The sequence below is a fragment of the Solanum dulcamara genome, chromosome 9, assembly GCF_947179165.1.
Source record: "Solanum dulcamara chromosome 9, daSolDulc1.2, whole genome shotgun sequence".
NCBI classification, from domain to species: Eukaryota; Viridiplantae; Streptophyta; class Magnoliopsida; order Solanales; family Solanaceae; genus Solanum; species Solanum dulcamara.
The window spans coordinates 12293759-12309836 of record NC_077245.1 but is presented as its reverse complement, the minus strand read 5'-3'; the positions used below and the strand labels follow the sequence as shown (position 1 = coordinate 12309836).

Below are 16078 nucleotides of genomic sequence, written 5' to 3'. Positions count from 1 at the left end.
GAGGGGAAAAACCACGGGGTAGAAGGATCTTACTATTTTAATATGGAGTACACAGCTCTCAAATACAAGGAGAAAACAACAATTAACACTTCTCTCTTGTAAAAGGAATAACTACTAAAGAGGACACTCAAGACTATAATATTTATCTTGGTGTATAACTCTCTTTGTATTTTTACTCTCTTTTTCTAGGATGGTTTAAATGAGGGCAAGAGGCCCTCTATTTATAGGAGAAAGAAAACGCGTGTACGCGTTTTCAAAAACGTGTAAAAGTTGTTGGCAGCAAACAATGTCAAAAAAGGCATACGCGTTTTCAGCAAACAATGTCAAAAAAGGTTGCTGGCAGGCAGCCCCTTTTTTTGACTTCTGCATTCTCCCACTTGAAGATTTAATTGAGAATCAATTAACTCTTCACATCATCCTTTCTACCCAATTAATACAATGTTACGTTTCTGCTAGGCTAATAGAAGATCGACACCATATGAACTTGTTACTGTTGATCGGCTTCGTAAATATATCCGCTAGGTTGTCATTAGTGTGAATTTTCTGAATATCCACACTGCCTTCTTCCACCTTCTCACGAACAAAGTGATACTGAACTCGTATGTGCTTTGTCCTAGAGTGAAATGCCGGATTCTTTGCAAGATGCAAAGCGCTCTGACTGTCACAAAATAGAGCAACCTTCTCTTGTTTGTGCCCGAGCTCCTCCAGTAACATCTGCATCCATATTGCCTCTTTGCTAGCTTGTGTAGCTGCTATATATTCTGCTTCCGTCGTAGATGTAGCCACGATAGATTGCAGTTTTGAAACCCAGCTTACAGCTCCTCCAGCAAGAGTAAACACATAACCTGTGGTGGACTTGCTTTTATCGAGATCACCTGCATAGTCTGAATCAACATAACCTTTAACATTAAAGTCCAATCCTCCATAACACATTGCAACATCTGAGGTACCCTTGATGTATCTCAGGATCCTCTTAACAGTATTCCAATGCTCTTTACCAGGATTAGCCATGTATCTACTAACCACTCCCACTGCTTGTACAATGTCAGGTCTTGTACATACCATGGCGAACATTAGACTTCCCACTGCTGATGCATACGGTACTCGAGACATCTCCATCCTCTCTGCTTCATTGCTAGGACTCATACTTGAGGATAACTTGAAATTAATAGGAAGTGGGGTAGAAATTGACTTACAGTCTTGCATCTTGAAGCGTCTCAAGATTTTCTTCAAGTAGTTCTTTTGAGAGAGCCAAATCTTCCTATTATTTCTGTCTCGGTGAATTTGCATCCCTAGAATCTTATTTGTTGGTCCCAAGTCCTTCATTTCAAACTCCCTAGCCAATTGTGCCTTTAAATTTGTAAGACGATCTTTGTTGGGGCCTGCTACCAACATGTCATCAACATACAACAGCAAAATAACAAAATCGTCATCACCAAATCTCTTGTAATAAACACAAGGATCTGAACTATGTCTGTTGTATCCAAGGCTTATAATGAAGGAATCAAATCTCTTATACCAACACCTCGACGCCTATTTGAGACCATATAGAGATTTGTTCAACCTACAAACCAAGTTCTCTTTTCCCTGTTCTTCAAAACCTTCTGGTTGGAGCATATAAATTTCTTCTTCAAGTTCTCCATGAAGAAATGCAGTTTTGACATCTAACTTCTCCAAGTACAAGTCAAATATAGCACACATCGCCAGGACCACTCGAATTGTTGTGAGTCAAACCACCGGAGAAAATATCTCATTAAAGTCTATACCTTCTTTCTGAACGAATCTTTTCACCACCAATCTTGCACGATACTTCTCCACTTGATCATTACCATTGCGTTTGATCTTGTAGACCTATTTGTTTCCAATGGCCTTCCTTCCTTGTGGTAATTGAACAAGATCCCATGTTTTATTTTTATGAAGAGCTTCAATTTCTTCTTGCATTGCTGCCACCCACAGAGATGATTCTTGGCCTTTCATAGCCTCATGAAAAGTTGAAGGCTCTCCATCTTCTGTTAGTAGACAGTATGCAATATTACTCTCCATAGAATAATCTGAGTGCCAAGATGGTTCTCTTCTCTCTCTAGTTGACCGTCGAACTTGTGGAGTTTCGATCTCAGCTTGCTCTTGTTCTTCGTGCTCTGGTGCTGCTTCAGAAGAAATTGGAACTTCTTCTATTTCTTCAACTTCAACTGTAGTAGTCTCTGATTTTTCTTTTGAAGTGCTACCTTCTTTTGCTTGTATCTTATTTTCAACAAATACAACATCCCTGCTGATTACCACCTTGCAGGCTGTGGGATCCCATAAGCGATACCCCTTGACTCCATCAGCATACCCTAAGAAAATGCATTCCCTGGATTTTGGATCCAACTTCAATTTTTCTTGGGTGTTGTACATAACATAAGCAGGACTTCCAAATATATGTAAGCGAGAATAATCAACTGGTTTTCCTGTTCACATCTCCATTGGCGTTTTCAGATCAATTGTGGTTGATGGTGACCGATTGATCACATAACAGGCGGTTTTGACTGCTTCTGCTTAGAATGGGTTTTCCAACCCTGCAGTTGCCAACATAGCTCTTGTCCGTTCTAATAAGGTTCTGTTCATCCGCTCTGCTACTCCATTTTGTTGTGGAGTATATGTCACCGTGAACTGCCGTTTAATACCTTCTTGTTTACAGAAGTTATTAAATTCATCACCAGTGTATTCTCCTCCATTATCTGTACTCAAACACTTGATCTTTTTCTCAGATTCAAGTTCCACCCGCGCTTTGAACTCTTTGAAAACTGGAAAAACATCTGCCTTTCTCTTGATTGGATACACCCAACTTTTCCTGGAGTAATTGTCGATGAATGACACGAAATATTTTGCTCCTCCTAGGGACTCCACCGGTGCTTGCCAGACATCAGAGTGGACCAGATGTAATATTTCCTTTCTTTTAGCAGAGGAACTGCTAAACTTCAGTATATTTTTCTTACTGATAACACAATGCTCACAAAAAGGTAGTGAAACCTTTTTGAGTCCTGGAAGAAGCTTTTGCTCAGCAAGAATCTTCAAACCTCGTTCCTTTCACGACCTAGCCCCGTAGGCCGAGACTAGTGTCCGAATTGGACACCCTCGTATACACACCTATTATCTATAATCAATCGGCAATTAAACATGATATAGGATTTATATGGGTAGCACATTGTTTCAAACTGTTACTTATATATATACTAAAATCACCTATTTCTTGGGGAGTCTTAATTGTCAAAAATAAGATAACATAATATGTAAGCCGACAAGGCTTCCACTCCGAATGTAAATGTCCAAAAACATAAGTCATACTAGTACACCGGACAACATCTATATACAACCCACTCATATGTCTACAGACCTCTAAGAGGATTAACAATAGTATATGACGGAACAGGGCCCCGTCGTACCCCTAAATACACAAATATATACATTATAAGGATTAGTACCCAAAGTTTGGGCTCCGAGACAATGGAGCACTTCAAACCCGTTGAGTAGAATCCTAAGCTGGCGGCTCTCCAAAATGAGTATCTGTACCTGCGGGCATGAAATGCAGTCCCCCCAAAGAAAGGGGGTCAGTACGAACTATGTACCGAGTATATAAAGCATAAAATACCGTAAAGGAGATCACATCTGCAATAAAGATTCAGGAGCTAATCACTGTACCTGTGTCTTATGAAATGAATACATGCATATCATCATCATATATCATACCCGGCCCGTTAGGGAACTCGGTGTCACAATTATATCAATATATCGTTATATGTATATATATACCATACCCGGCCCTCTAGCAAGGGACTCGGTGAATAGAGTAGTGTACACTGATACCGTACCCGGCCCATTATGGGACTCGGTGCCATGATCATATCGTCATATCATCATAATATCATATTATCATATCACGTACCCGGCCCTCTAGTAAGGGACTCGGTGAATAATGTAGTGGAATCCATACATGATAACATACCCGGCCTATCGTAGGACTCGGTGAATAATACCATAACAATATGCACGAATAAGGTATCATTAGCAACCTTGTGAAATTTGATCATATCGGAGACTTAATAGAATAAGCAAAGCAATCCATCATTTGAAAACCAAGACAATAGTCATTATGAATCACACCAATTATGGATTATACTAAAATATGAATTATACCACAACATGAGTTATACCAACTATGATGGCTGGAATCATACACATGAGTCAAGACATAACAATATAAATTTTGAAAATCAAGAACGGTAGCCATCCGAGTATATCTACGAATAAGAGTTTCTTTGGAATTTAAGCATACGTCATTCGTTCGTTTCATATGGATCATGCCAAAAGAAGAAAATGTTAACTTTACATACCTTTAGCATTTATACGTATATGTTGTCCAATATTGTCTCAACCTATATTAAAACGTTAAGCACTATGGTTAAGCTATGGACAAGAATAAAACGTAGTCTATCGTTAGTAGGTTATTTCTAAAAAAAATTGGACAGCACCTCCCCTATACCGCTCACTTTTCCCACTTTCAAACCAGCCATATAATCATCAATCAACATCAACAATCCAAAATATTGACACAAAATAAGATTTATTATTGACAATAAGCCTAGAATATTTCCACCCGACTCATGTTACCAAAGCAGTAAATTCGGAAAGTCAAGTACCTCACGTTGTATCTAAATTTTGAAAATGAAAACGGCAAAACTGGACTATATGACCTTCATGAAACATTTAGATCTCTGTCTTAAGTTTCCAATGCAAAAGAAATCAACTCAAAAGTCATTTTCTACAAAGAGATATCATCAAAATACGAACAGCTATACATGAAGGATTTTTCAATCCAGAATCTGGATAGAATTTGTCTTATGATTCATGCTCCGTTTTCGACATAATAACAGTAGATATAGACTAAGACATAAACATAATAGTTGTAGGTACGTGTATTAGCTTTCCAAAACATGTTTAATATCTAAAATCGAAGGTCTACACAATGAGATATTCCAAAATTACTACCAGCTACTCAATTCCAAAAACGGGTTTGAACATTCACAATCTTCATACACCTTTTTCCTCCAAATTCAAGAACAACAACTCATCAACAACATCAAAACAATATCAACCATTATTATACATCATCACTAAGATAATTCCATCTATTTAATCTACCTAAAACAACCCCTTAACCCATAACTCTCAACAAATCACCAAACTAGTTTATAATACTATTTTCTCTGTTTTAATCCGTTAAAACTCTAACTAAACTTGTTAACAATGAAAAGGAGACTTTAATATTACCTTAAATTTGCAGCACCACATAAAATCTTCTCCTTATTGGCTGATTTCTAGCTCAAATTGAAGCCAACGCGATGTACAACAATTTTCTCTTCATGAGCTTCGGATTTCGGGACTCGAATTTTGGTCGGATTTGTTTTTTCTCTCAAGAACTTCCCCTCTCTCTCTCTCTAGAAATTTTTCTGGATATTTTCTTAGTCTAAACTATGAAGTAAGACATAGGATTTAGATTAATTTCGTGGGTATTGGGCCTGACCCGAATTAGAATTGGGTTGGGCCGAATTCACTATTTAGTTTGGCCTGTCAGACTTAAAACGTCTATATATTATTACTCCGATATTACATTTCGTCCCACGACCTATGGTTGGAAAGATATTTCAATTATCTACAACTTTCAGGTTGAGAGTTTTCCCAAATTCTCAAATTATAAAGAGGTTATGGCCTCCCGAAGTCAGCTTACCCGAAACGTAACTTTAAGAAAAACATATTTGATGGCTTCTATTTTGATTTGGCTTAAGGGTCCTTCTTGAGATGTATTTTACCACACATAAATTATTCATATAACTTGGCATCTACAACAAATCATGTCCTTTTAAAATTCAAAATTAAAAGTCCTTAAATTTATAATCGTTAGCTTACGAATAATCCAAAATGCAAAAATACGGAATGTAACAGTTCCGACATATGGCCAAGTTTACGATGCCATATCATCGTTGATTCTTCAAATGAACTTGCTGACGCGGTTGATGCTTCTCCTTCTTGGTGTGTTTTACCTTTAAGCACATATAGGTTTGCCGCAAGTTTTTCCGCTTTCATCACTACAAGCGCTCCTTTGGATATTCTCATGACTCCATCATGAGTCTTGTATGAACATCCATTATCATCTAGTTGTCCTAAAGATAATAGATTCTTCTTCAAGTCTTTTATATGTCGTACCTCCTAGATGGTGCGTACCGTGCCATCATACATTTTTATTTTGATGGACCCAATACCAATAACATCCAAAGCATGATCGTTTTCCATGAACACAGACCCTCCTGAGATAGGATTATATTGATGGAACCATTCTCTTCGGGAAGTCATATGCCATATTGCTCTTGTGTCCATGATCCAGACATCAACAAAACATTTTCTGCCTTCATTATTTGATATTGCCTCACTGCATAAAATATCGCCATCATCCAAGGTACATGCAACATTCCCTTGAGCATTTGATGGCTCAAGGTGTTCACTCTTCTTTTTGAACCGACAATCTTTCTTGAAGTGCCCTTTCTTGCCACAGTTATAGCACTTGACATTCTTCTTACTTCTTGATTGAGATCTGCCATGATTGTGACTCCCACTGGGGCCACGTTCCGTTGGTCTTCCTCTCACCATCATCAAGGCTTCAGCTTGCTGCGAACTTGTTTCTCTGTCTTCCTTATTTTTGCGCCGATTTTCTTCTTCCAAGACAGCGGCTGCAATTTCATCAAAAACTAAACTGTCTGTATTGTTTGTCAGGTTGATGATGAGTTGATCATACGAGTCAGGTAGACTTTGAAGTAGAAGCTCCGCACGTTCACTCCGATCTATTTTGCAATCCATTATTGTAAGTTGCGAAAACAGAGTATTCAAAGTATTGATATGTTCAGTAACTGACATGGACTCTGCCATTCGAAGAGTATACAATCTTTTTTTAAGAAGATTTTATTATGCAAAGACTTGGCCTCATACAACCCTGTAAGAGTATCTCATATTTCCTTCGCCGTCCGCTTTTCCGCCACACTAGACAATACTTGATCAACTAGTGCCAATTGTAGATCGGCAACTGCGTTGCTGTCTATGTCGTTCCACTTGCTGTCATCAACAAAGTCTGTGGGTCTGCCTTCAATTGCAGCTAAGCAATTGTCTTTTCTCAATATCGCTTTTATTTTCATTTTTCACAATGAGAAATTAGTCTCATTGAACTTTTCAACGTCAAACTTAGTTGTACTCGATATTGTTATTTGCTTCACACCCTTCTAGATCGTTTCTGAGTATTTTTGCGAACAATCGTGACAAACTGTACCGTCGCCAAAATTTACTATTCACGTGAATAGTACTATTCACCGAATTTACTATTCATGAAAATTTACTATTCACGAATAGTATCTTCGCATAAAACAGAAAGAATAACCGAGGGCTCTGATACCACTGTTGGGGGAGTAAACATCACAACTAAAGTTTGATATGACAATAAATATGAAAATAAATTGGACACGAGAATTTTACGTGGAAACCCCTCTAACAGATAGAGGGGAAAAACCACGGGGTAGAAGGATCTTACTATTTTAATATGGAGTACACAGCTCTCAAATACAAGGAGAAAACAACAATTAACACTTCTCTCTTGTAAAAAGAACAACTACTAAAGAGGACATTCAAGACTATAATATTTATCTTGGTGTATAACTCTCTTTGTATTCTTACTCTCTCTTTATGGGATGGTTTAAATGAGGGCAAGAGGCCCTCTATTTATAGGAGAAAGAAAACGCGTATACACGTTTTCAAAAACGTGTAAGAATTGTTGGCAGCAAACAATGTCAAAAAAGGCATACGCGTTTTCAGCAAACAATGTGGAGGCTAACTTTGAAGTGGCCAATAAAGCTGTGAAATACATTGAAAATCTTTTTAGTGTTGAGGAGGTATTGAAAGATAACAATGTATTGAATGTGGTTTAAAATGTCATCAGTGAAGATGACAACAATGCTATCACTGTTTTTTCTACTATCCAAGGGTGAAAGATAACATTTTTTCTATAGATCCTGATAGTTCCCCTGAACCTGATGGTCTTAGTGGCAAATTCTTTCAAAGTGCTTGAAATATTATTGCTAACGACCTGCATAAGGCCACTACCTATTTCTTTCAAGGTGCTACTCTCCCTAAATTTTTCACCCATACTTGTATTGTCATGCTCCCTAAAATTGAGTGCCCTCAATTTTTTTTTACATCAGGCCCATTACCCTTTGCAATGTGTCTACAAAAATCCTAGCCAAACTTCTCAATGCCAGGCTTGGTAGTATTCTCCCCAAAATCATCAGCCATAACTAAAGTGGCTTTGTGAAAGGAAGAGTTATTACTAACAGCATTACGCTCACTGAAGAAGTTGTTAATGATAATATAAAACCAATGCAGAGTGGGAATGTTGTGATAAAATTAGATATGGCTAAAACACATGACCAAGTTTCTTGACCATTTCTATGCTTCATCTTAAGGAAATTGGGCTTTGCGAATCATGGATAGACCTTATCTATAGGTTTATTTTCAACAATTGGTACATTATACTAGTTAATGGGAATAAACATGGTTTTTTTTCAAATCAGGAATAGGTCTCAGACAGGGAAATCTTTTGTCCCCATCCCTCTTCATCATTTGTGCCGAACTATTGTCCCTTATGCTGAATGCTCTTCATCACAATAATAGGTTCAAAGGTTTTTTCATGAATAATTAGGGGTCATAGGTTAACCACTTGGCCTTTGCTGATGATATTATTATTTTTTAGTAATGGTTCCAGATCTTCTTTAAATTGATTCTCAACTCTTTAGCTATGCATGAAAAGGTCTCTGGACAATCTATTAGTAGAAACAAGTGCAGTTTCTCTTTGGTTCTTAATGCCTCTCAGAGATCTATTAGAAGAATGGAAAGAATTTTAAATATGAAGTGTGACAAACTTCTTATGAAATATTTGGGGTGCCTCATTTATGTTGGAAAGAAAAATGGTGAATTCTTCTCCAGCATGGTTGCTAAAGTCGTGAATAAGATTAGAAGATGGCATCTCAAATTCCTTAGAGGCTAGGCCATTCTTATTAGGCATGTCCTCCAGGCCCTCAATGTTTATACTTTAATTGTCACTCACCCACCTGAGGGCTCTATAGAAGTGATTGAAACTTTCATTACCAGATTCTTCTGGTCTGGAAATGAGAATGGTGAGAAGCACTACTAGGTATCTTGGTACAACCTTTGTTTTCCCTATGAGGAAGGGGGATCTAACTTCATAAAGATTTTTGATACTTGCATAGATTTCACTGCGAAGCAGTGGTGAAAATTGATGACTTTTAATTTCATATGGGCTCAATTTATGAAATCTAAATACTACAATAATGAACACCCCGTCAATATTACTTGGAAATCTAGTCAATCACATAGCTTAAAAGTAATGTGTGAGATTAAGGATTCCACAGATGAATTCATCAAATAGAAAAGCAAAGGAGGAAATTGCAATTTTTAGTATGATAACTGGTCAATCTATGGACCTTTATATCATACAGCTGAGGAAGAGTTTATTCAACATAATATTATGATTAATGAGATCTATAAAGATGGACAATGGAATTTGAGTTGTCTAATGAACCAACCCCCACTGTCTATCAAGAGCTCCATCGATAGTCTTTCTCTTGAGCTTATTCATAATGGTAAAGACACCCTTATTTGGCTACTTTCTGAGACTGGAAAATTTTCTATTTCCTCAGCCTAGAAGCTCTTGAGACAGAAGAGAGTAAAATTCCACGTTGAATCTAATTTTGGCCAAAAGATCTATCGTATAAGATGTCATTCATCACATGGAAAGCCATTCACAATAGACTCTCCACTGATGATAAGATTTCTAAATTAGGCAGTAACATTTATACTAGTTGTAGTTGTTGTATGATTGCAGGTATGACACCAATCAGAGAGAATGTTGAACATCTATTTTATAGTGGAGAATTTGCCTAAACAATATGACAAAGGTTCGCAGGATGGTTAGGCATCAGATATAAAAGCATAACTCTTAGAGGATTATTAATCAAATACTGAAATTTCAAGACTAAAAATTCTATGGTATATATCCTCAAAATTATGCCACCCATAGTGATATGGGAGCTATGAAGGTCCAAGTGTTGCTCCAAATATGACTCAGAAAGGCCCTCTATCAATAGATCCAACATTCTAATTACTTTCAACATCTGCTAATTTATCAAAGCTAGATTCAAAAGCATCCCAAGTGAAAGTTGGGAGGATGTTTGTTTGATTTTTTATAAAAATATGAGCATGTTGTCAGAGTGGTTAAGTGGATAAACCATTTCCCCATATTCTTAAACACCAATGGTTCTTGAATTAATGGTGCTTGTGATGGGGGAGGTGTACTTAGGGATAATCAAAAAAGAGTCATCATGGCATTTAGTTTTCTACTAGGCCAGGGGACCAACAACCAAGCAAAAGTCGTCGCCCTTCTTTTTAGTTTAAAATGGTGCATAGTTAATGGTTTCAGTTCTATCATTGCTGAGATAGACTCTTTATTGCTGCAAAATTGTGTCACTGATGTCTGGACAATTTCCTGGAGAATCGAAGACACAGTCAAAGAGATAAAGAATCTATTAGGCATACATAACATATCTATTCAGCACTACTTCAGGGAAACTAATAAAGTTGCTAACAAATTAGCTTCCCTAAGCCACTTGCTTACTCATGTACAAATCTACTCTTACTTTAACACCATCCCTACAATAGTAAAAGGGATTCTCAACATAGATAGGTGGGAATGCCCTTTCGTTAGTCAAAAAGCGTAAAGCAAATACTTTGAGCTATGATTCCCCTCGAACCTCTCTATTTGTGCTACTGATTTTCTGTTTCTTTTTGTAACTTAGAACTTTTGTGTGCATTCATGTGTTTGATTTGTGTGTACCCAAACTCTCAAGAAGATATGATCTAGCCCTTCTTCTTCAAATATAATTTTATCGCAGTGGCAATATATATGGTTTAATATTAAAAAAAAACTATCTTTCTCTTCTTTTTTTTTGGTCTCATGAGGCAATATAGGTAGGGAAACTTACATAAATATATAATATTAAGAAAATATTTATCATCTATAGCAATAAAAAAAAAAATTATTGAACACTTATAATACATTTATAATACAGTTTTAATACATATTGCAGAGAACTATTTATAAAACATATATAATACAAGTTTTATAGATGGATAATACATTTATCATATACTTTAATAGACTTATAATACATTATGTCAGTTTCTTACTACACGAACATAATATATATTTTAAAACACTTATAATACATTTATATTGTATGCATAATTCACTTTTAATACAAGTGTATATTTATCATAATATTGCTATGTATTGCTATAAATTGTAATAAATAAAAAAATATCGCTAAAATCAGTAATTAACTTTTAAAAAGCACTCAATTAAGTAATTTTTCCATATAGGTATATATTCGATTAAAATATCGAGAACAAGGCCCAAAAAGTGTATTTAGGAAAAATGTTTTTCATAGAAAATATTTTCTACAAAAATAAGTGATGTTTCTTATTTATTTATTTGTATTCGGTTGAAAAGTAAAAATTATTATTCTAAAATAATTTATATATAATTTAAGCAAATATTGTGAGAAATGAGGATGGAAATATAGGTAGGATTGTCAATGGTACAATTCGGTCCGTTATTTTTTAAAAGTTATCATCTCAAAATACACCATTATTAAAACATTTCTTTCGCAAGTATTGTGCTCTTGAAGAAGCACTTCAATTCACCAAGAAGCCAAGAATGTAAAATCTTATTGTCGTATTGTCTAATGTAAAACTTTCAATAGGAGTGTTTTCATAGGTTTTGCCGTATTTTTGATGTATCTGTTTTATATTATCTTTTAATTTCCTAAATATAGGGTATATGAGGTTAGGGTGAAAATGAAGTATATTGAAAGATGAAAAGACGTAATCAATATGAAATGACACTACTAAAACTTCTAATTTTTAAAATATTTGATCAATGGAACATAAAAAAATTGAAATTGAAATTTTACGGTGCCAAACACACCCTATATATATTTTGTTTTAAAAAAGGAAATCAGTTCCGAAAATCCAAATCATCCTGAAGAACAGAATTTCGTTTGATGGAAGTACACGTATTCCGAATTTCCTCGGCATTTCCATTCGCTTCCATAGCCAAACACAGCGTAATTATTCCCTCCAAATCCCACTTTCCCATTTCTCTTTCCTCTCTCAATTTTTCTGATAGTTCCAAATTTTCATTCAAAGTGGAATCCCAGAAGAGAAACGACGTCGTTTTTGACGACGCCGCATACGAAGCCGAGCGTCACAGACTTGACGCCGAGGCTCGAAAAGCCATGGCTGAAACCTCTGAAATGGAGACCCAAAACCAACAAGACCCGAAAGTTTGGAAATGGGTTATCCGAAAACGGGTTTGGGACTTGATGGAAGCCCAAAATATAGCCCAATTTCCAAGACCCGTTCATCATCGGATACCCAATTTTATTGGAGCTTCAATTGCTGCTGATAAGGTTCAAAGATTGCATCTTTATTACTGTGTGTGTATTAAATAAAGAAAATGGGTTTCATGTTTAGATAATTTATTTTTCTGGTTTTTTTTTGTTTGTTATTGGCAGATGAGTGAACTGGAGGAGTTTAAATTGGCCAAATGTGTGAAGGTGAATCCAGATACACCACAAAAGCAAGTGAGGTTTCTCACACTTAATGGTTAGTTTTCATAAACTTATTTTGTTAAAAAATTGAAGTTTTTTCCCTCTTATTTGTAATGGGATAAATTAGAATGAAAGAAGTAAAAAATGTACAGCAAGATTTTTGTATAGTTCTTTTTTATTATGATTAATGTAGAGTTATGAGCCCTGGATTATAGTAGGAATGTGTTAAAGTAGTGTAACTAGTGTGTAAATAAATCGTTTTATATCCGACTTTCAGTTTAGATTATAAAAACAATTAAGAAGCTCTTTCTCTGAAGGCTAGGTTATCAAATTCAGTATATTTTTGTTTTCTAGTCTCTGAATTTGTAAACAATATAATCAGGACACAAATAGAATCCTTCTCCAACTTCGTCCAAAAATATACTTGCTTTGTTTCAATTTGTTTGTGTAGTTTTGATTTGACACTGAGTTTAAAAAAGTAAAAATCTTTTGAATCTTGTGGTCATAAACTAAAGATATGTAGAATTTACCAAAATGCACTTTAATCTTGTGATATTAAACATGTCATGTGAAAAGTTAGAATGAAAGAGTTGTCAAAAAGGAAAGAAACATTATTTTTGAAACTGACTAAAAAGGAAAGTAAGACAATCTAATTGAAACAGAGCCTGAGGTCGTGAAGTGAAAGTTCTTACTTTTTAAAGTGATAGCATAAAGTTTCCTCTTTGTCCTATAATATGACATTGATTTACTCATTTCTTAGACCTTATTCTTTTGTAGGAGGGAAGCAGCTATTGACACCACAGCCTCGTCTTAGGACAGGTTTTTTCTCTGTACTTGAAGAGAGTATGTTATCTGCTGGTACCATTAAGGAGGCCTGCACTTCTGCTGGAGTTGCCAAATATGGAAGACCAATTGGATTGGAGGAGAAAATAAAGGTGGACTTGATTGTTATTGGCTCAGTTGCTGTTGACCCAAAGACGGGTGCTAGACTCGGCAAAGGAGAGGTAAGCATGTGTGCGAAGCTTTGCCTCTCTACTTTTTTATATTGCAAGAAGCTAGCTCTGGGAATTGGGTTGTGCGTGATCAAAAGAACTGAGTGTAAACGCCCTCCATGTAGGCACGGAACTGACACATTAAAGAAAAAGATACATCATAAGAGAACATGAATAGACTGTTCATGCATATGATGCAGCTTAGTTTTTGTCCATTTTTGTGTTATCTTGGTACTTTTCACTCATAGTATAATGTGTAATCTGGACGCTTCGTGCTGATGGTTCTGCTTATAATTTATGTAGAATGGTTGTGTTGAATAATACTATCTTGAAGGTTCTACATTGTGCGCCACTATAGCAATTGGACGCACAGTGATGCTCATATTACTATTGTAAATTATCTTCCGAAAGAAGCATTATCCACGTGGTGTCACAGAAAATTTTACTAGTTTCAAATTTTAGGATCTTGATTTTATTAACCTTTGCTATATTTCTTCTCTTTTCCCCAGTAGTTATGGCTGACAAACTTATTTGTTGATTTATGTTTTTTGCTTTTGTTGGGTGCGAGAATATTTCAAGTTTTCCCTTTGCTGGTGATGGCTTTAAAAGTTGAAGTTCAGTTAATTGTGTTGGGACTAGATTGATGGATTTTGTGTGCAAGTTTTATTTGGAAATTTATCTTGAATTACGCCGCTCATTGTGTGTAGGGATTTGCTGAACTTGAATATGGCATGTTGAGATACATGGGGGCCATTGATGACTCAACACCAGTTGTTACATCTGGTACGTCCCTTTAAAGTCACCCTTCTTCATCAAAGTTTAACCTTTTGCACTCCTACTATGCAAACATTTTGGTTGATACAAATCAAGCTTTTCTTTTCATTGTTATTGTTGACGAAAAAAGAACTAATTTTGCTAGTCAAAACTATGGAAGGTTTGTTTCAACAATTCTCACATTTGCTAAATTGATCTTCATTCTCTATGGATGGCTTCCTCAGTGCACGATGAACAGCTGGTAGATGACATTCCTATTAATAAACTATTGATCCATGATGTGCCAGTAGACATCATATGCACTCCAACTCAGGTCATATTTACAAACACATCCATCCCAAAGCCTCAAGGTAAGTGTACTCCGTATGTATAATTGCTATAGTACCTGAAGTCTCTGTTTGTGTGTGCGTGTATCCTTGTCCGTTCTTTTTTTCCCTTTTTGTTTCTCGTCTTTGCATCTTTTCACTTTCACTTGATTAGCTGGTAACTTGAAACTAAAAGAGACTAAGAGGATCCATCAGAGTAGCTCGATCAATGGTGATCGCAGTTGGCTAACCTTTCTTATGATCTATCCGTTGCAGGGATATATTGGGAGAAGCTCTCTCCTGAAAAGCTTAGTCAAATTCGAATACTTAGACAGCTGAAAAGTAAAATTGAACAAGAGACTGGACAAAAGCTTCCAACTGGTCCTTCTGAGAAACTACCACCCACTGCCCAGCGGCGACGCTGATATATTTAGCTTCAAATACATGAAGTTTGAGACGAAGTAAATTGTAATGTAGCCTTGTGTAGTGAGCATACAGCAAACTGTAAAGTCATCTAATTAGTAGCTAATATTGCCATATGTTTCATTGTTTCAATGGTTATGTAAAAGAAATTTTCTTGTAAAGACAAACTTTTATTTTCATATACCAAGCGAATTGTCAACTATTAAATCTTCTCACTATGTACATGCTTTGCTAGGGGAACACTATTGAGTTGTAAAGTACTAAGATTAACTGCACGTGTACCAAAATGTCTCTTTGATTTTCTGACGATAAAGGTAGAAAAAAAAAATGATAAATTATTAGCGCTAGAGAGGAAATTTGTTATTTTTCCCCTAGTCAAAACATTTCTGATTGGAACATCCACAACCCATATGTAATTTTTCTTGGTTATTTTCAACTCCTTGTTCAATGTTTGCTTGAAACTCAACTAAATCTCTATTCACATATTTCTTGGAGCAACGTTTTCAACCAGACTTTTCCATTCCCAAAAATTCAAACGCCCTAGACCTTTCATTATAATGAGAGGACCCCGGATCATTTACCCAGGTTAGTATAAGCCAATAGGTACATATTTAATTACTTTATATATAAATATCTAACAATGGAAAACGCAACTTCACAATATATTAAGGAAATATCTCCTCCCTGCAACTGATATTATGCCGGAATATAAGATTCTCGATTAAGGGGAAATACAAAAGAATCTTTATTTAGATGAAACCTCTCTTGTAATTTATTTATTTTTAAAAAAAAAAGGAAAGAATATTCTCCCATTTATCCAAGA

General features: G+C 35.9%; 1 protein-coding gene across 1 annotated transcript; it reads left to right on the top strand.

Moving 5' to 3' along the window:
• The first annotated feature begins 12155 nt into the window (after positions 1–12155).
• LOC129904392 (5-formyltetrahydrofolate cyclo-ligase-like protein COG0212) lies at positions 12156–15512 on the top strand. Its single transcript, XM_055979958.1, has 6 exons — positions 12156–12620; positions 12726–12816; positions 13539–13765; positions 14461–14536; positions 14752–14877; positions 15109–15512. Exons 1-6 carry the CDS (start codon positions 12213–12215, stop codon positions 15255–15257), a joined length of 1077 nt encoding a protein of 358 aa, XP_055835933.1. The 5' UTR covers positions 12156–12212; the 3' UTR covers positions 15258–15512.
• Positions 15513–16078: the final 566 nt, after the last annotated feature.

What these genes read in the sequence shown, in the direction of transcription:
- LOC129904392 (XM_055979958.1), top strand. Translation starts at nt 12,213, where the DNA reads ATGGAAGTACACGTATTCCGAATTTCCTCGGCATTTCCATTCGCTTCC. An exon ending in GAGGTTTCTCACACTTAATG is followed by an intron (nt 12,817 to 13,538) that starts GTTAGTTTTCAT and finishes ATTCTTTTGTAG; the next exon opens with GAGGGAAGCAGCTATTGACA. An exon ending in AACACCAGTTGTTACATCTG is followed by an intron (nt 14,537 to 14,751) that starts GTACGTCCCTTT and finishes TGGCTTCCTCAG; the next exon opens with TGCACGATGAACAGCTGGTA.